At 40.5% G+C, this 20,261-nt stretch overlaps 1 protein-coding gene across 4 annotated transcripts; it reads left to right on the top strand.

Annotated features, from left to right (window-relative positions):
* Window positions 1–24: 24 nt before the first annotated feature.
* On the top strand, window positions 25–18,490 carry LOC134326788 (uncharacterized). 4 transcript variants are annotated; one of them, XM_063008944.1, is made up of 8 exons: window positions 25–108; window positions 279–357; window positions 7,670–7,735; window positions 10,301–10,372; window positions 14,038–15,063; window positions 15,287–15,439; window positions 15,939–16,028; window positions 17,159–18,490. In XM_063008944.1, exons 5-8 carry the CDS (start codon window positions 14,059–14,061, stop codon window positions 17,465–17,467), a joined length of 1,557 nt encoding a protein of 518 aa, XP_062865014.1. In that variant the 5' UTR covers window positions 25–108; window positions 279–357; window positions 7,670–7,735; window positions 10,301–10,372; window positions 14,038–14,058; the 3' UTR covers window positions 17,468–18,490. The 4 variants fall into 4 exon arrangements, with proteins under 4 accessions (XP_062865014.1, XP_062865016.1, XP_062865015.1 ...); XM_063008946.1 differs by lacking the exon at window positions 10,301–10,372; XM_063008945.1 differs by lacking the exon at window positions 25–108 and having other exon boundaries at window positions 212–357.
* Window positions 18,491–20,261: the final 1,771 nt, after the last annotated feature.

Below are 20,261 nucleotides of genomic sequence, written 5' to 3'. Positions count from 1 at the left end.
TTCAATTTATTAACCACCATTTATTCAGTGCCTTTCCTGATTTCTTCTTTTCTTAAATATTTATCATCTACACTGAAAAAAAGGAGACTAGCCATGTCTTGGATTTATGTAAGCATTTTGAGTGTATTTAACACAACTGCCTCATGTTTAAACAGACATGTAATTTTATTGTGTAAAAACTAAATAACACGCAGAGAGAGTACATGAATTTGTTCATATCATGTTCGACTGAAGTGAATCAATAACGTATCAATGTTAAATCTCACGATACTGCACAGGATTTTGTTTCGCGCCCTCAACGTAACAAGGAGAAGAAATGGTTGGAGTTGGTCGGAGTGCTCATTCCTACTTTGTTCAGTAAGTCTTGATTTTCTGGATGAATATTATCAAAATCGCAGTCAAATGTAGTTAATTGTTTTGAGAATCACTATGTAACGTTAAATACTTGTCGTGAGCCTGTTTGCCAGCGCTGTTTTTTATCTGCTTCATACTAGCGCTGCTTCATTTGAAGTTGTTTTTGAGGGCGCGGGCCGTAGCATGGCACACAACTTAATTCTGTGATGCTCCTAAAATACTTCGTGTTCTGTGTGAATATTGTCGCGTTTCTTGTTTGTTTGTTATCGCCCGCACTGCATCACTTGCATTAGCTATCTTGCTATCGGAGAGGGTCGGCTCGTGTAGCCACTGTGCTAACTGCTCGTCAGGCGGAGATGCTGCGCGCGATGGTGGAGGTGTGGAAATTAGACACACGACAAGGTATAGTTCAGTTAACTCTTTAGTCAGGATCAAGAGCTTTACAACAGTAGGACTACCTAGCTCCAGCACCCGAACAATCTTCAGCGTTCGATGCTGGGGCAACACGGCAAGTCTCATAAACTGTAACTGAGTCAGAAAGTCCGAACACACACATATAAACTGGATGCTGAACTCTGATTGGCGGAGCCAAACATCACTCACATATCGCCGCTAAACTACCCCCCCTCTAGACATGCTGAGTCCCTTCAGCATCTAAACAGTTTTAGAAAAAGATAGATCAACAATGCAAACATGGAACAATGTACTTAAACTAGCTGCTCTTACTAAAATAAGAAGTCTCTTGTGGCTCCTGAACTGTTACCACTACCATGTTTTAACCTGACTAAGAACAACCTATTCTAATAACAGTCTTTAGCCCGGACTGTCCCGGTAGCGCTGGGGTTTGCGCACAACACGGCCTCGGCTTGTAATTTGCACGTTTGCTGCGTTCTCTTCCATGTCTGGGGCAGTGTTTGGCGGGGGTTTGGGTTCAGCCATCAGGCATTGGGGTTTCATGGCTTGTTGTGTCTCTACAGGCAAAGGGCCTATTCCATTGTCATCGCTGGACTCATGGCAAGAGGACATGTTGGGACCGAAGATCTGGGTCGCTTTTTCAGGGGACATAGGAGGGTCTCCATGATGTTCAGCACCTCTGCTGCTCTCCTCTCTTAATGGGTGTCTGAGTCGTTTGATCCATCCTGGCACCATGTCAGATGTATAGGGCTGTAGCCGATCATGATGGAGGATTTTGGTGCCCCTTTGATCTCGGACTTCGAAGAGCACCGGGCCCAGGCACTTGGTTATGAGTAAGGGACCTTTCCAAGGGGGCTGAAGCTTTGGACTCAGGCCTTTCTTCTCCGTGCTGTCCTTTATGTATATCAGGTCTCCCACCTCGTAGGGCTGCTCCTTGGCACGGAGGTCATGCTGTCTCTTCTGCCTGATCTGGGCAGCTCGCAGGTGTTCCCTCGCCAACTCATGTGTTTGTTCCAACTTCTCCTCCAGGCTTTCCACAAACGCAGGAGGTGGGGCTCTATTACTGTCAAGATGAGTAACTCGCAACAGGAGGTCTTGCGGCTGATGTACCTCTCTGCCCAGCATCATTCGGTTTGGGGTGAACCCTGTGCAAGCATGTGGTGAACTTCGGTAGGCCGCTGTTAATAGTGGGAGGTACTCATCCCAGTCTCGTTGGTTTTTGTCCACATAACATCTTACCATTTGGAGCAGGGTTCTGTTGAACCTTTCTACCTGGCCGTTTGAGGATGGATGGTAAGGTGTGGTTCGGGTCTTTGTTACCTTAAGTAGATGGCACACTTGGGCAAAGAGATCACTCTCAAAGTTTCTACCTTGATCTGTGTGAATTTCCAAGGGTGAGCCAAATCGTGCCACAAACTCGAACACAAGCTTCTGAACAGTAGTCTCTGCAGTCTGGTCCGGTATGGCGAATGCCTCCACCCAACGTGTGAACTGGTCTATTATTACCAGTATGTACTTATTGCCTGAAGTGGAGACGGGAAAGGGGCCCACAACATCCAGATGCAGCCTGTCCATGGGTGCACCAGCCTGGTACATTTGCAAAGGAGCTCTCCCTGTTGAGCCTACGGCCTTGCTTGCTTGACACTGGGGGCATTTTTGGATGAAGAGCCTAACATCTCCCACCATCCCATGCCAGAGAAAGTGTTGTCGGGCTCTGTGTAGTGTTTTACCAACACCAAGGTGACCGGACAGAGGTGAGCTGTGACAAAAGTCCATCAACTCCTTTACGAGGGACCTAGGCACCAGCAGACGAAGCTGAGGAAGGGCCCCAGTGTCACTCTCCCATCTGTAATAGAGGACTCCTCCATGACGCTCTACCTGAGGCCAACACAGCCAATACTTCCTGATGGCTGGGCTTCTAAGGGCAACTTGCTCTCGTTCAGGGATCTCTCCCATGTCCATCCACTGGTGGAGAAGACCCAAGCATGGATCCTGTCTTTGCTCGTTCTCTAGCTCTTGCTTACTGGGCTCTAAAAACCAAAGACCAAGTCCGAAATCTTGGCGTTCTAATAGACTCAGATCTTACATTCACCAGCCATATAAAAACCATCACCAAAACAGCCTTCTACCATCTTAGAAATATAGCCAAAATCAAGGGTCTAGTGTGCCAACAAGACCTAGAGAAGCTGATCCATGCTTTTATCTCCAGTAGGGTGGACTATTGTAATGGTCTCTTAACTGGACTTCCCAAAAAGACCATTAAACAGTTACAGCTCATTCAGAACGCTGCTGCAAGAGTTTTAACCAAGACAAAGAGAACTGAGCACATCACTCCAGTTCTAAAATCTCTACACTGGCTTCCGGTTAGTTACAGAATAGAATTTAAGGTGCTGCTACTGGTCTATAAATCACTGAATGGGTTCGGCCCAGAATACATCTCAGAAATGTTCAGAGAATATAAACCCAGTAGATCTCTTAGATCCATGGACTCAGGTCAGCTAGTAGAGCCCAGAGTCCAAACTAAACATGGTGAAGCAGCATTTAGTTGTTGGGCTGCATATAACTGGAACAGACTGCCAGGAGATATTAGATGTTCCTCAAACATAGAAATCTTTAAATCCAGGTTAAAAACTTTTCTTTTTTCTTGTGCCTATGATTGAGCTCGATATTTTTACTATCATCCTCATTTTACCATATTTCTTTTAGTCTTGTTTTAATTCCATAATCTCTAAACTGTAAGGTATATTTTACTATATTTTCTTTTAGTTTTTATGTTTTATTTGCTTATTTCTCTTGTTTTAATTTCGTATTTACCAAATTGTAGGGTATATTTTACAATATTTTCTTTTAATTTTTCAAGTTCTTAATCTTTATCTCTCTTGTTTGCATTTCATGTTTTTAATTGTAACTAAATGTTTGCAAGAAGTCTTTCTGAGGTTCTAGATCTCAGGAATGTTTTAATGCTTTTAATTTTTAATTTTTCCTTATGTAAAGCACTTTGAATTGCCACTGTGTATGAAAGGTGCTATACAAATAAACTTGCCTTGCCTTGCCTTGCCTTACTGTATTGAGACATCCAGTTAACTTCCGTGAACTCCTCGTCATCGGGGTTCTGGGAGCCTGAGGATGAGCGTGAGGCATTTTCTGGTGAGGCTGAGCCGACAACTGCCTGGATCTCTTGGCCCTTTGTCACATGTCTTATGGCAAGTGGTACCACATCATCCACATCAGCTTCGAATCTGGCCCATTGATCTTGTAGCCTCTGGCAGTGTGCACATCCACCACAGGGCAGTGCAGATAAGTCTCTTCCGGCTTGGTAGCAGTCACACTGTGATTGAGCCACCTTTCTGGACAACGCATCTGCATTACTATGTCGTGCCCCGGGACGATGCTTAATCTGGAAGTCGTACTGGCCTAACTCCTCCATCCACCTTGCCAGCTGCCCTTCTGGAACAGCCAGTATCCACTCTGTAGATCCAGGGTGGAAAACACAGTAGCACCTTGCAAGGTGTCAAGGCATTCTTCGATGTTAGGAAGTGGGTAAGCATCTTTCAGAGTGAGTTCATTGAGCTTTCGATAATCGATACACCATCTAACCCCACCGTCTTTCTTTCTAACCAGGACCACAGGCGATGCCCACTCTGAGATGGAAGGTACAACAACACCTGAGCTCAACATTCCCTTGAGGTGTTCCTCCTCCTCCGCCTGGAACCCCAGCGGTGTGCGGCGGGTTGCTTGCCTGATGGGCCGAGCACTGCCGGTGTCAATCCGATGGGTCACCATGTTGAAGTGACCTAGGTCACTGTCACCAGTAGCAAACACAGACTGGTACTTTAAGAGAAGTAGTAGGAGCTTACCCTCTTGCTCTTCACTGAGGCCGCTGCCAGCTGCTGTGAATAGTTCTTGTAGGTGGGCTGGTAGACCTAGAACATCATTATACTTGTTGCACCGGCGTACCTGTCGTGAAATTCTTTCTTCACCAGGACGATTGCTTTGGCCAGGACTCTTTGTAGCCTTCAGGCTATCTCGATCTTGGTTCTGAAACTTGCGGAAGTCTTTAGGGCACATCTCTTGTAAGGGAAGTGTTTCAATGAGAATTCCCAGACAAGTGCCCTTGGCGAGGTGTGTGCTAACAGCAGATATATTGCATAGCCGAACAGGCACTTTTGGCTCCATGTTTACAAGGACACTTCCCGAGGAAACACCATCTGCAAGGCCAACCGGCTCCAGGACCGCTGTTATTTCAGGGTGTGGGTGTTCAACGAAGCCCCAGGTATCACACTCACTCTGCGGAGGAAGGGTCAGTGGTCTTGTTAATAACACCCGGGATATTGCATAACCTCCCTCAGGTCCACCCCTAACATAGCTGGGCACGAGCTCACCCTCAATGAAGACTTTGGGCCCTCTTTGTATGGTCACATTAGCTTTTATCATAAAATCCAATCCCAGGAGGAGGGAGTCCTGAATGGGGGCTATGTACACGATCCAGTCCCACTCTTTACTGCCAACCTTCAGTGTCACTTTATAGCCATCAAATACCCCCATTGTCTTTCCGGACTCTGCGTTTCGCAAACAGGCTCTCTTACTCTCTGGCTGGCTTTCTAAGTTGAGCTGCTTGTACACTTCACTGGACATCACAGTGGCTTCAGCTCCTGTATCTACAACACACATGATGGATAAATGATTTACCTGGATGGGAATTTGTAGACTGGGCCCTTCACTGGTGGCTCTGCCGACTGTGACTACAGATGGTTTAAGGGGTCTATTTTTGTTCTGGATAATACTAGCATTATGGCCACTCTGAGTACCGGCCAGGCCCTGGCCTCTGGACCTGGCCGATTCTAGTTTCCCTGCAGCTTGGGGCTAGGAGACCGGGAACACTGCCTTTTAAAGTGACCAAATTCTCCACACTGGAAACATGCACCTTTATTGCTTGTGGATGGGCTTGGTGATCGTGAAGTGTTCAGGTGGTTGGGATCTCCTAGCTTACGCACAAAAGTTCTCCCACGCTGTTGTTCCATCCTTGCTTCTGGACGTGGGGGGGGGGTTCCTCTCCAACTGACACTTTATGGGCTAACGCGTCAACAGTAGCTTGGAGTTTCTCCACCTTCTATACCAGCAGCTTCAGTTGGTCCACTGTAGCATATGTGGTCCGTTGTGGTACCTGTGCATTGAGTGAGGTAGACATTTCTGTTTTAGTGTGTTCATCTGCCCAGGAAATACGTCTGACTTTTCCCCTTAGCTCTCCATCTCGGCCTAATGTTGCTTTAAAATTGTGTTCGTGTGCTTCTACCAGTTTTTGAGCCTCTGTCAGTGTGGGCGGGTCTTTGTTCATTACCTCATATGCGATTCGCTGGTTGCAAAGGCCCCGAAGGAATGCGTCAGCTGCCAGTTGGTCCTGCAGTTGAAGATCCACTCCTGGATATGCTAAGGTGACCAGCCGACGAATCTCCTCCGCAAACTCAGCTGTAGGTTCCTTCTGTTGCCGTAGCTCATTTAAACGACGGCGTGCTGTGTTTGGTGGGTCTGTGTGGCCATACCTCTGTGCCAGCTGTTCTGTTAGGAGAGCATAATCTTCTCTGACATGCTCAGGCAGCGAGCACACGAAACGAATAGCCGACCCTCTCAGCCTCTCATGTAGTCTATCCACTCTTTCAGTGCTTGTCCAATTTTGTCTCTGAGCCATTCTTTCAAAGGGAATAAAGAAGGAAGCCCAGTCATCCTTTCCTTCGAATGCTGCAAGGGCCTTTGAGCTGGCACAGCATGTGGAGTAACGTGGTGCTGCATGGTTGCCATGATGGCTATTATTGTTGTGCATGCCCATATCCCTGTCGTGGCCTGGGAACTGAGGGTTGGCACTGTTTGGAGATGTTGTTGCAATGGGTGACAGACCACCACCTCTCCTGTTAGTAGAACGTCTACGCACTGCTGGCTCTATAGACTCGTCCACATTCCATTGTCTTACAGGGGCTGATGTGCGAGAGCACTGCCGGATCACCTCTAGTTCTGGGGAAAAATCAGGGGGGCCGGATGGAATGGTGGGAAGCACCTCTTTGTAATGTTCGATTGGTGATGAACTTGACACAGTATTTGACTGATCATTCCCATCAGGCTGCTTCAGCCAGGGTGTTTGAATATCTTTGACAGCTGTCTGAGTCAGTACTGGGGACAACATTTGCTGCAGCTGTTTGGTTTGGTGCTCTAACAAGATCTGTAGCCAGGCTGGTGGTTGTTCTAGGTTTTTAGCAGCACAAGCTTCTGCCCCCAGGAACTTTATTTTTTGGAATGTTCTTTATTCAGCGTTTAATGAGTTTAAACACTTGCCACACTCTGCAATGGCGATGTCAAAATCCCGCTTCTGACGCCAGTTGTCGCGTTTCTTGTTTGTTTGTTATCGCCCGCACTGCATCACTTGCATTAGCTATCTTGCTATCGGAGAGGGTCGGCTCGTGTAGCCACTGTGCTAACTGCTCGTCAGGCGGAGATGCTGCGCGCGATGGTGGAGGTGTGGAAATTAGACACACGACAAGGTATAGTTCAGTTAACTCTTTAGTCAGGATCAAGAGCTTTACAACAGTAGGACTACCTAGCTCCAGCACCCGAACAATCTTCAGCGTTCGATGCTGGGGCAACACGGCAAGTCTCATAAACTGTAACTGAGTCAGAAAGTCCGAACACACACATATAAACTGGATGCTGAACTCTGATTGGCGGAGCCAAACATCACTCACATATCGCCGCTACAATATGTTTGCCAACTGACTGTTCAGTTGTGTATTAACTGCATGGTGTCAGTGAGATTTGGCCATCAAAGAGCCTCGGCTAAGGACATCGGCAGCCTTAAGCTAGCATTAAATTAGCTTACCACCCCAACCCATTTTTTCCCCCTGTTTTGCTGCAGATTGAGAGGCAAACACAACTGCGTATTCACCTGGAGTCAGCTCGACCGTTTGCTCAAGTTTTTGTGGTAAGAACAGTACTTGCTGTTTAAGTTACCATATTTTAACTACTATGTACAACACAGATTGTTTAAACAAGTGCAGCGTGTGCGCGCTCACTAGTGATGGGCATTTCGGCTCTTTTCGGAGAGTCGGTTCTTTTGGATCGGCTCTCTTAAAAGAGTCGGCTCTTTCGGCTCCCAACTGGCTCCTTTCACTTTTTTTGTATCTTAAATCAGTTTATTATGGAGCTCAAACGCTGCCATAAGTATTTGAATCTGAATTTTATACATTTGAAATATTTCAATCTGAATTTTATACATTTGAAATATTTCAATCTGAATTTTATAAATTTGAAATATTTAATGGCGTAATTTATAAATTTGAATTTTAACAATGCTTTTTTTGTGTTTTGAACTTGTGAGGTGGTGAAATTTGCTGTTGAAAAATTTTCATTTCAAAATTACAACTTGCAATTTTCTGATTTTAAAAATTCAGATAAAAAAAATTCAGATCTCTCAGATTCAAATCTCAGAAATACGAATTCAAGTTTGAGGTGAAACATCCGGGTTTCCCAGGAAAAGTAAACTTTCCAGAGCGATCGAACGCAGCATTTAACCAATCACAGCGCTGCCTCACCTGCGTTCATGTCTGTGGAGGAGAAATGAATCCCAATGAGGTAAGTGCATCCAAAGTGTCAACCTCAACTGACCAGATGAGTCGAACCAGGTGTGTTAGGTAAATGAGGTAAAGACTGAACTCTGAAGTGCTATACGGCACACCAGGAAAGAAGTTTCACAACATTTCTGAACTCCCCGTTTTAATATGTGCAAGCAACGGAATATCCATGCCTTCCTAAACTCAGACCAGCTCATGCCAAGCAAAACTCTTAGCTAACCACTACCAACAAGCTAGCTAACGCTAACTAACCTTACCCCGCGCGTTATCACGCCACCAGCGTTACATAACGCAAAATATAAAACTTGCCGTAAAGCACGTTGAGTATTTACCAGAACTATAAATAATTAGCTGACTGTGTGGATCTGAAGAACTTTGGATGCACTTTCCTCATTGGGATTCATTTCTCCTCCACAGACATGAACGCAGGTGAGGCAGCGCTGTGATTGGTTAAATGCTGCGTTCGAATCGCTCTGGAAAGTTTACTTTTCCTGGGAAACCCGGATGTTTCACCTCAAGCTTGAATTCGTATTTCTGAGATTTGAATCTGAGAGATCTGAATTTTTTTTATCTGAATTTTTAAAATCTGAAAATTGCAAGTTGTAATTTTGAAATGAAAATTTTTCAACAGCAAATTTCACCACCTCACAAGTTCAAATCACAAAAAAGCATTGTTAAAATTCAAATTTATAAATTACGCCATTAAATATTTCAAATTTATAAAATTCAGATTGAAATATTTCAAATTTATAAAATTCAGATTGAAATATTTCAAATTTATAAAATTCAGATTGAAATATTTCAAATTTATAAAATTCAGATTCAGATACTTATGGCAGCGTTTGAGCTCCATAGTTTATTACCAAATGATGTGTACAATTAATTACTATTGTAAAAACACAGTATAAATGTTTATTATTATTATTAATATGGCTTTATTTATATACTCAACATGGAACAGATTGCAGGTTGTTTTCGATATGAAATTTTAATTTTGCACAGTCTAAACTCTGCCTTTGATCTGTCTATCTAAACTTTACTACGCTTTCTGTCACTTATTTTCTTCACCTAGCTTTAATTTATCTATTTATTGCGCAAACTTCTCTCGCTCTCAGTGTGTGTCTCTGTGTGTGTGTGTGTGTGTGCGCGCGCGCGCGCCTCCCCTCCCCTTCAGTTCAGATACAGACGCACACATCGGCTTCACTTCAAAGAGCCGACTCTTAGAGCCGGATCATTCGCGACCGACTCATCACTAACGCTCACACTGCCTAATTAATCCACTTTTGAAATTTAAAATCTGCCATATCTTTTTATATTGTCAGAAAGGTGATTAATGCAACTAGTTTATCTGACGTGGTGTAGTCTACTTCAGTAAAACATTTTCTGTTTCTGATATTTTGCTCCAAGAGTGTACAGTTACAAAATATTTAAAAAATGACCAATACAGAGCACTTAAGCACTATTAAATATTTCTAAGTATAACTATTATTTATTTAACCCTTTGGAGTCAGTAAAGTCCTAGTCAGATAATGTTTTAGACAACTTGTGAACATTTTTTAAAGATTATTTTTACTGTTAGCTTTACAATCTGTTCATGTTTAAAATGAGCTTTAAGTGGATTTTTTAAAACTCTATCTTCAGTGTTGGATTAAATTTTCATAAGATGGCACAAGTTGTCTGAAAGTTTATCATGTAAGAGGACCTTAAGTGGTTTAAGCCTGTCCCACATTTGGTTAGCCATTTTACAGTTTGTGACTTGCTGGTCATAAGTAATTCTAGGAAATCCTTTTTAGACTTTGTTTCTTTCTCTTGTTCTTCCGCTTGTTTTCTATGATGATTCAAAAATGCATTCTTGACATATCAAACTCTATTGTCCTCACTAGATATTGATCCTTTTTTTGTTTCCACTTTTTCAGTGAATGGTGCTAGAAGTGTTCCAGTGACAGAGTTAATGTGGCAATGCAAGGCCTGCCCATTAGTTTTACCAAGTAGGTCACAAATTCTGAGGCATTATCGAGTGAGACATAGGCATCACGGAAATAACAGTCGTATTCCATGTGTACATGCAAGCTGCCCATGTAGTTTTAAAACATGGAATGCCCTGTTAATTCATTTGAATAGATGTCATGTTATTAAAACTACCCCATGTCAGTCAAGGGGATGTACATTTAGCTGCCATTTGTGTCCGTGTAAGGATCTTGTGTCTGAGAGGGATTATTGGACCCACATTAATGCACATTTGAAAAAAAATGAGGTTGTAACTTGTATGTTGGTGGATTGCAACTTTAAAACCAACATCTTAGGCTCATTTAAATCCCACAAAAGCAGGAAACATAGGTCTTATTCACTAGACGATTTTAAACCAGGAATAGTAGTATCAGCCACAGCTGCTCACCCTGAATCTCCTTCCAATTCTTTTGATGATGACATTGGTGAGGATGCTCAGCCAGGTACCAGTGCTGAGGTTCCAAATGATCTCCCAGATGTAATTGAGCACAGTTTGGCAGCAGCTTTGTTAAAATTAGAACATTTTTCTAATGTATCAGGCAAAGCAATCAGTGATTTTTTGGTAGAACTAAACCACTTAACTGACAATCTCTCAAAATCTTATGTAGAAGGTGTTCTAGTGAACATTTTTCAGAAGCACAAGCTCCAAGTTGACAGAGCTGTAATAGAAGAAATAATTTCTTCTCTTTGCTCAGCAAGTCCTCTAAATAAGGCCATCGAAAAGGGTGGGCCATTGAGTTCTGCCTATCAACGTAAACAATATTACAAGGCAAAATTTAACATTGTAGAACCAGTTCAATATATTCTGGATGCAAAAGAGAACAAGACTTTTCAGTATATTTCCATCCTTGAGTCCCTGCATGTGCTGCTGAGTAGGAAAGATATTGTTGACAAGATAGTTAATAATCACGAAATAGAAAGGAAAACGGAGAGTGGAAACGAAACTTTGTACAGGTCTTATAAGGATGGTCAGCATTGTAAGGAAAATGGCTTGTTTTCAGAGAAAGACCTAAGTCTGTCCATAACTTTGTATGCTGATGACTTTGAGGTCTGTAACCCTTTGGGCACCTCTCGCAAAACTCACAAACTTTGTGCTGTGTATTGGGTACTCAATAACCTACCCCCTGGGTCTCAATCAAGTTTGTCCTCAATTTTCCTGGCCATTTTGTGCAAAACAAACAATGTAAAGTCATTTGGCTATGAAAAGGTTTTAGAGCCCCTACTACGTGACCTGAGATCTTTAGAAGTTGATGGAATTTTTGTCACACAACTGAACAAATCATTGAAGGGTGCAGTGCAGACTATTGTTGCTGATAATTTAGGAGCACATGGAATAGCAGGCTTTGTGGAAAACTTTACAGGCCCCTTCATTTGTCGTTTTTGTACAGCACAAAGTGCAGACATTCAATCACATGAGGTTAGGTCAGGGATTTTCAGTCTCAGAAAAAAAGAAACACATGAAACCCATGTCAAAACAGCCCTAGATAGCGGCAGTAGCGTTTTTGGAGTTAAAAGAGCTTGTCCTTTTACTAAAGCGCTTTCTTATTTTCATGTACTCAGTGGTTACCCTCCTGACATTGCTCATGATCTTTTTGAAGGCATTGTGCCGGTTGAAATATCACATTGCCTCACATTACTCATATCCAAGAAGTACATCACTTTGGATGATCTAAACAGTTCTATTTTGCATTTCCCATACAAGGGGACAGACAAAACAAATAAGCCTCATCCTTTGCCACAAAACCTTTCAGGCAGGAAATCCATAGGGGGCAATGCACATGAAAATTGGTGCTTATTAAGATTGCTCCCATTTTTGATTGGCCCCAAGATTCCTGAACATGAGCCAGCATGGCAGATCCTACTGGATCTAAAACACATTGCTGAGCTAGTGGTTGCCCCAGTTCACAGTGATGAGTCTATTGCTTTCCTTGAGAGCAAAGTTTCAGATCACAGACAAAGATATCAAGAGGTGTTTCCAAACAACAAATTGCTGCCCAAACATCACTACATAGAACATTACTCGCAGCTAATTAAGCTTTTTGGACCTCTTGTGGGACTTTGGACCATGAGGTTTGAGGCAAAGCACAGTTTTTTTTTTTTTAATTGTGAAACACAGCAGTTGCTTTAAAAATGTGCCTTTTTCTCTGGCTGTGAAGCACCAGTTTATGATTGGTTACCACCTGTCATCTCCAAATATTGATAAACCAGTGCTAGAAGTGTCAGATGCATCCACTGTTCCATTGGAGCTTTTGAAGGAAGAGTTAGCACAAGCTTTTAAACAGAGAAATCCTTATGCATCTGAAATAAACCTAGCAAAAAATGTTTGGAGCAAGGGAATACAATACAGAACAGGTATGATCGTGGCACATGGTTCTTTTGGTGGCTTGCCTGAATTTGGAGAAATCCATCAAATATGCATTTTGCAGCAGAGACTATTTTTTGTGTTAAAACTGCTGTGTGGATGGTATTGTGAGCATTATGGAGCTTTTCAGCTGACTCCATGTCCGGTGCGAGAACTTGCTGTTGTTGAAGTCTCTGAACTAGTTGATGAGTATCCACTGGCTGCCTATGTAGTTGGAGGCGTGCGAATGGTGACCTTAAAGAGATCGATCTGTGTCTTTAGGTAAGCTAATGTAAGTGTCCTCAGGTGCATACAGTGTTTAAAAGGACGTCCGGGGTTCTTTCAGATAAACAATTTCAGCTATAGCTATTAACTAGTTTAAAAAAATCTGGAATTTAATTTGATTTGAATTTACCATTGTTTTTTGTTTAGGCATAGCTGTTGGCTCTTTGTGCTCCTCTTTTGCTTCTTCTCTCCTACTTTTTTGCTCCTCCCCTCTCAGCTCATTCACTTTTCATCATCTTCCTCTTTTTTTGCTTATCCCATTTTTCTGTCCCTCTATCTCTTTCCTCATCAACCTCCTGTTTTTTCTGGTTTGTTCCATCTGTTCTTGCCTCTCTTCCCATTTAAATCTCCTCAGTTTTCATCCTTTTTTTTTTTTGGCTTGTCTCTGCTTAACTCTTCTTCGCACCCTTTCCTCTCATCTATTTCCTCCTCTACAGATAAGATATGAACATTACTTTTCTATATGATCACTTAAGATTTGTTTCAAAGTATTACTCAAATAAATAGAAAATTTATGGAAATGTTATTGAAATTTTTGAAAAATTATCACATGGAAACCCTGGACAGTACTCCTTTTCAATTCTGTTTTGAGCCTGGAGAGCACTTCCTCTGGTATTGTCCTGTGCTCCCCTAAACCTCTGAATAACCCACAGGGATACGTTTGGTTTTTTTTTTGTTTTGTTTTTGTTTTGTTTTTTTATGAAATGGGCAACATCTAGCACCCATGGGGTGATGAAAAAGTGTTAACAGTGATCTAAAAAAACTATAACAAGAAAAATTGCTGTCTCTGCTGTCATACACTAATGTGCATGGAAACCCTGGACACACTACGTGGTGTTTTGGTTCATGTTACTAACTAACCTAACTTCCTTTACACTTACTGTCTTTTTCTCTTTCTTTAGTATTATGTTGTAAAATTATTTAATGTATTAGTGTTGTAACAGTACAAGGAAAGATTTGGTGATTAAGAAAGCCACTTGTTTTGAAACAGATTCTAATTACATTTTCTTATTCTTTCAGAGCATAAAGTGAAGTGGGACCATGACAGCTCAGGCCATTTTCAGAGTTATCCTTGGACCAGACAGTAGTCAGAGGGTCATGATTTCTGCTGGTTTGCCTTCAACTGTTGCTGAACTGGAGACTGAAATAAAGACTCAATGTAAAATAGTGGAACCCTTCCGGCTGCAATTTATGGACACGCTTTTTGGCAATGAGTTTGTGAACTTAACTTCAATGGAAGAATTACAAGACAAAGCAACAATCAAAGTTATATACACATTCTACCAACCTCATGATCCAGGTGAAGACAGTTTATCTATTGCTTCAGGCAGCGCTCCTGATGACACCTCATACAGTTCTGGTGATAGCACCATCATTCTTTCATCTTCAGAGTCAACATCATCATCACGGTCTTGTTGGCCAGATTTGTTCTGCGTTCCCCGTTTCACGTACGATGCTGAAATTAAGCTAGAGAAGGCCCATGTAGCTTTCAAAGAAAATGGGATGCTGTTGATTCCTGATCCAAAGTTAAAGTCTGACATATTAGAGGGCTTGATCCAGGAGATAGTTAAGCACACAGTTTATCTTACAGACAGTAAGTTTGACCAAGTTGCAGAGGCACTCATCCTGAGACACCCATGTTTAAAAGAAAAAGGCTCACCCAGTGGCTATGCAGGATGGAAAATGAGCCTCAAATACAAGTTGTCAAACTATCGCACACATCTTCGAAAAGTAGGGTGTCCCGAAGTATGTGTGAATTCTTTAAAACATAAACCAGCTGAGAAATGCTCCCCTGCTTTTGATGTTAAAAGACCAAAGAGGGGTGAAGTGGATTACTGCCCCTCTTTTCCTCTTGGAGAAAGTGAACAGTCCCTTGAGGAGATGAGGGTTGAACTCCTGTCAGATGTGAAGAAGCGCAACAACAGAGAGACAATTAAAAAGAAAATGGATGCAACATTTGCATTGAGGAGACAAGAAATTGTCTATGATGATCCCATGATCAGTGATGTACAAGAGAGATGGTCAGCTCTTTTTTATGCAGCAGAGGTAATAAAAAAAAATATGCCTTGACTAGCTGTCATAAATGCATTAATGTTTAAAGGTAATGGTTGACTTTATTAGTTTGTGTTTCAAAATATTCCCATTTCAAAGCCCAGATGACCAACCATTCATGATGCATGCCATAATATGGCAGATGTTGTTTTTAATGTTTGAAATGTCTCTTGAAATCTTTTGACTGTCATTTAATAATAATTTCATGTTGTTTCAGATAAATGCGGAATTCAAGCGCATCACAACAATGCCTCTACAATCAAGATTTCTGTCGCAGCTTGACTTTCTTTCTGAAAGTCTGCTGAGAGTGTTTGCAAAGCGATCGGGTGAGCCGGGCAAAAAGCTGAAAAACATAGCTGCCACAATGACGGTAAGAACTTTCAACTTCTTCCATCCCATAAAGTACATATGCATTGCATTTGTTTAGTGAAAGATTGGTATACTGTATCCATTGCATTGCTTACTTGGTGTGTGATTACTGGTAATCTAATCCACCTGCAGTTATAAATAAAGTAGATTGAGTGAGTGATGGAAGGGAGGGACTGAGTTATGAAGGGAGGGTAGGAGGGGGTGAATGGTGGAGGGAGGGAGTGAGGGATGGATTTTTGATTTCACTGAAATAACCCTTTCATTTTTATTTTGCATTCACTGTTCCACTGTGAGACATTTATCTTTTTTATATCATCAGGACATTATAAAAAGTCCAGTCCATAATGGTCAGGTCAAATGTACAGTTTTTATATTTTGTAGATGTTAGTGTCATATGATGACTGGTTAGAAAAGTCAAAGTTTTTGTCTTTTGATCACCTTATTTTGTGCTACTGAAAATTTGAGTTCACATCTCTATTTTCTTTGTTGTAATTCTTAAGGATGACACTGATGTTCGAAGGGAGTCCCTCATCAAAGGACTCTGCATCTATCTGAATGAGAGTCCTGATGTCTTGGTGCAGGAGTACATGGTGAGTGTTTTGAGTAGATTTTGGCTATACAACATTGTAAAACCATGCATTCAGTTATTTCTGTGATTATATTGGGCTGTTAAGGCCCTCTTTATTAATTTGGGAAAGTAATTCTAGTAATTCCAAAGTAATTCCAGTGCTGAGATTAAAACAATAAGTGAAACTTGTCACATTAGATTTTCAAACCTACCAATTTTTCTCCATATCCCCCTATTGATAAATGGAGGATTTTTCACTTTCATTGCATTGAATTCATCAGTCCAAAAATAAGGCTTTAATTAGCCTTAAAATGTCTTAAATCAGTCTTTCAGAGGTCTTAATGTTAACACTTTATAAGTAGGATGATTGTAATTTGTCTCAAATATTAAAATAATTGGTAAATTTTATTTTTTAAATAGTTTACAGAATTCCTCTCACAGCCAGTTTTATGTTTAAATAAACATTTGGCTAAAATTGTCGTTTTTCATATTTGTGCTTATTGTGAATTTGGTCTTAAATTTAATTTAAAGGGGCATTAGAGAGGTCTTAAAGTCTTAATTTTAACTTGTATTAAGCAATAGGAACCCTGTATGAAAGTGAATAACCACCCATTTTGATCCCTTTGAAGAAAATTACGCCATCTTCCCATACTGGGCTGACTTGTCTGACAAGGGTATAACTGGGACTGAGATATGGCCCTGGAGTATATCAAGTCCAGGTTAATGATCAAAATCATCCAGGAACATAAAAACAACTTCCAAAAAAGTGTGAAGTTAATGTTAACATTAGTTTTTGCTTGAATGTTCATTGCCCAAACAGTACCAGACTTGTACCATCCAAATTGAGAGTCTAAAAGAAAATCTTAAATCATTTTATTGGCTTAGTCTGGCTTCTGGTGGGCTAATATCTTTCAAACAAAAACGAATATAAATCTTCAAGGTTCCTCTTCATTTGAGATTAAATAAATGTCAGGGTTTTTTTTCTTTCGTAGAAATGGACCATGAATATCATGGTCCATTGGAAGGGCTGTCTTTGGCTACAGCCATCGACTGTTCTGCTAACATGGGTTTAAGTAAATGGTAAGGAATTGCTGCATTCTAAAGAGATCAGTGTAAAAAGGAATCTTAAAAAAATGTTTTATCTTTAAACAGGACATGGCTGAGGCTGCTACACTGAGTGCAATTGAAAAAACTACAGTGGGCATCTACGTCACCAGAGAGACGCCAGGCAGTGACTCTTCTGATGTTGGCATCATCATTGAAGGTGTTGTGGTTCTTCAGGACCTTGATAACGTGGCCCTTGCAGTAGCCATGTTGTTTGGACTTTTTTACTCCTTGAACATGAGATACCCATCACAACTACGCTTCACTTTTGAGGTGATTCAAAAGTTGGTAATGGAGTTGAATGCAACTCAGCTCTCAAGAAAAGCTCAAAACTTGAAAACAAAACTGCTCCTGTAAGAAAAACTCACTGTTGTGTACATGATGTGGTAAGCTCCAGGTGAGAGGACATTTAAATCTCACACTTGCTCTCCGTTTTGGAGGTTGAATTTTCCGATGAACAATCAGCAAATCCGAGTTCACTGATTAATGTGCCATAAAAGTACATTTTTTTTAGTTGTTTACATTTGAAAAACACTACCTCCTTGCTGTAAAATGCCTCAAACGTTTTATATTTGTTGGAACAAAACTGCTCCTGTTAGGAAAATTTGCTCTTTTGTACGTGATGTGGTCAGCTCTAGGTGAGAGTACTTCTAAGTCTCAAACTTGCTCTCCTATGTTTTGGAGGTTGAATTTTTATTTGTTTTTCCAAGGTGAATAACCAACTAAGCACAGCAAATCAGAGTTCATTGTTAGGAACTTATATTAAAGTATGAAAGACATTAAAATCTCACATTTACAGTACTCTCCTACTTTTTGGAGGTAAAATTTTCAGGGTTAACAATCAGCAACCCAAAACAAAAAACTGTTCAATGAGTTCACTGTTCAGATTTTATAAATATATATATATATATTTGTTTATCTTGTGTTTAGATTTAATGATAAAGAACACTTGTTATAAAACAGAGTTTTATTACATTGTCTTATTCTGTTTCACATGTGATTTGATCAGCTCCAGGTGAGAGTTGTAAGTCTTAAACTTGCTCTCCTATGTTTTGGAGGTTCAATCAGAGTTCATTGTTAGGAACTTGTATTAAAGTTTATAACTCTGTAACTGCCATGTTGATGGGGCCATTCCTCCCCCTGCCTCCTTTTTACCCTTTTTGTACAAGTTTTCTGATAGGCAGCACTTTTATATTTCAGTTTATATTTTTCTTTAAAAATGAGCTCTAAGAGCTGTAGAGTTTGGCAGTCTAGTCCCATCAGGACCATGTGAAATGACATGTTTGGTTAAATTCAATTGGAGTAAAGAGTTTTTAACTTATGTCACAATATTGTTGCCATTTTTGACCCTGTATTTCTGTTTATAAATAAAGGTGTTGACATGCAACTGCTAATTTTTATTATTAACAGAGATAAAATGGGTAATAATTGTTTAAGAAAGTTATCAGGGTGTTCCTAGTAGTGTTTATTGTGTAGTAATAGTTTATTTGAATGTTAATGGCTACTAATGTCTGCATTTTAAATCAGTCCAGTAATTGCACTAATTTGTTTACAGTTGTAATATTTTTATTTAATCTAGACAATAGGGGCCTTAAGCAGAGGGATTGTGTTGTTTTTCCAAGATGGTTGCCTAAAAGAAAATGTCTAACTTCTGTGCTGTGACTGAGTCAAAACACTGTAAAACAGAAATTACTTCTTAACTGTTGATTTATATCTCAGTGGAGCAGTAATGTTAGTTCAATTCTTTACCTATGGTCACTGCAGTGAAAATAGACATTTTGTTTTGAAAGATTACTAAGAGTTACTGGCAACCATCTTTGAAGAGAACAATACAATCTGTTGTAAGACCTCTATTTGTAAAATTTAGTATTTGACACTTGAATATAATATCAGCATTTAAAATGAAGATAACATGTAGTATTTACGTGACCGGTAGTATTTAAGTAAAAGTTATCGAATAGGGTTGGAATAAAGTGAGAAAATTGCACCGGATTAAAGTGTTCTAGGAGCTCAAATCACTTCATCATAACATGTTTCAATCACACGTTATCAACACAAAATATACATGTTTATTAAATGTGAAAAACTTGTGATAATTTAACTTAATTGTTTAAGTTGCTGCTGAAGCAAAACAAATGTGTGCAACCAATGTCCACTATTGAATTAAGTAAATCCAACAAGTTCTTTTTTTCAGTGTAGGGCGAATGGTTGAAAGCACTGAAAAGAATTAGCAGGAGCACAGAAGTTGTTCTTTTTTCCCGTCACCTTTATTTTTGGCCACAACAATCAAAATATTTACAAGCGCGCTATGAAAAAAAAATAGAAAACTCAACCTCTACCACCAGAGGAAACAGACTTGTGACTGCAAAGTCACTTAAGTCACATTCATTGATGTTTACAAGTCACATTCATTGATGTTTACAAGTCACAGGCCTAGCATAGCTTTTAGCCCTTCTCCAGAAAAAAGAACCCCTTACCCCTTTTCCAGAGCTGTATTTAAACAGGTAGCTCCTCCCCTGGATCATACCATACCTCATACAGGTAAAGACAAAATATATAACAAAATAAATATCTAGTTCACAGAGCATCAAATATGGCAAAATGTTATGAGTTACAAACAATACTCAAACCCATTCAGTAACAACATTTCCAATATTTACAGCATATGCTTATCTAACATTTCTTCTCTTTTACAGGTTCTTCACCCCTCCCCTTCTACAGAGGATGGACTCACCCAGGTAAGTAAAGCTAAGGAGTTTTCCAATAGTACTCTTTTAGGACCCCACTGGTGAGTGTGAGCAGTGCCAGAATACAACAGGTGAGTGTTTACACTACAGTTCATGTTGGTAATGTGTCAGGGTACCTTACATCATTACACACTGACAGAGGAAACATTCATGGTGCTGAGGAACATGCACGTCTTTAACCCTTTAATGATCTCAACAAGAACTCAACTTTCAACATTTTATGGATGATCTTTCAGCTGCTGCTTCAGGTTGACACATAAGTTAGAAATGGTGTTTTCTTAAAGTAAGAATACCAATGTTTTTTACGTTTAACACACGCCAATCAGGGAGTAGATACAGCCCAAAAAAGATTATTTAAATACAGCTTATTTTACCCAGCTATTTAGATTATACTAATGGTTGAG

This window comes from Trichomycterus rosablanca, chromosome 14 (assembly GCF_030014385.1).
Source record: "Trichomycterus rosablanca isolate fTriRos1 chromosome 14, fTriRos1.hap1, whole genome shotgun sequence".
NCBI classification, from domain to species: Eukaryota; Metazoa; Chordata; class Actinopteri; order Siluriformes; family Trichomycteridae; genus Trichomycterus; species Trichomycterus rosablanca.
This window is presented reverse-complemented; position numbering and strand designations above follow the sequence as displayed.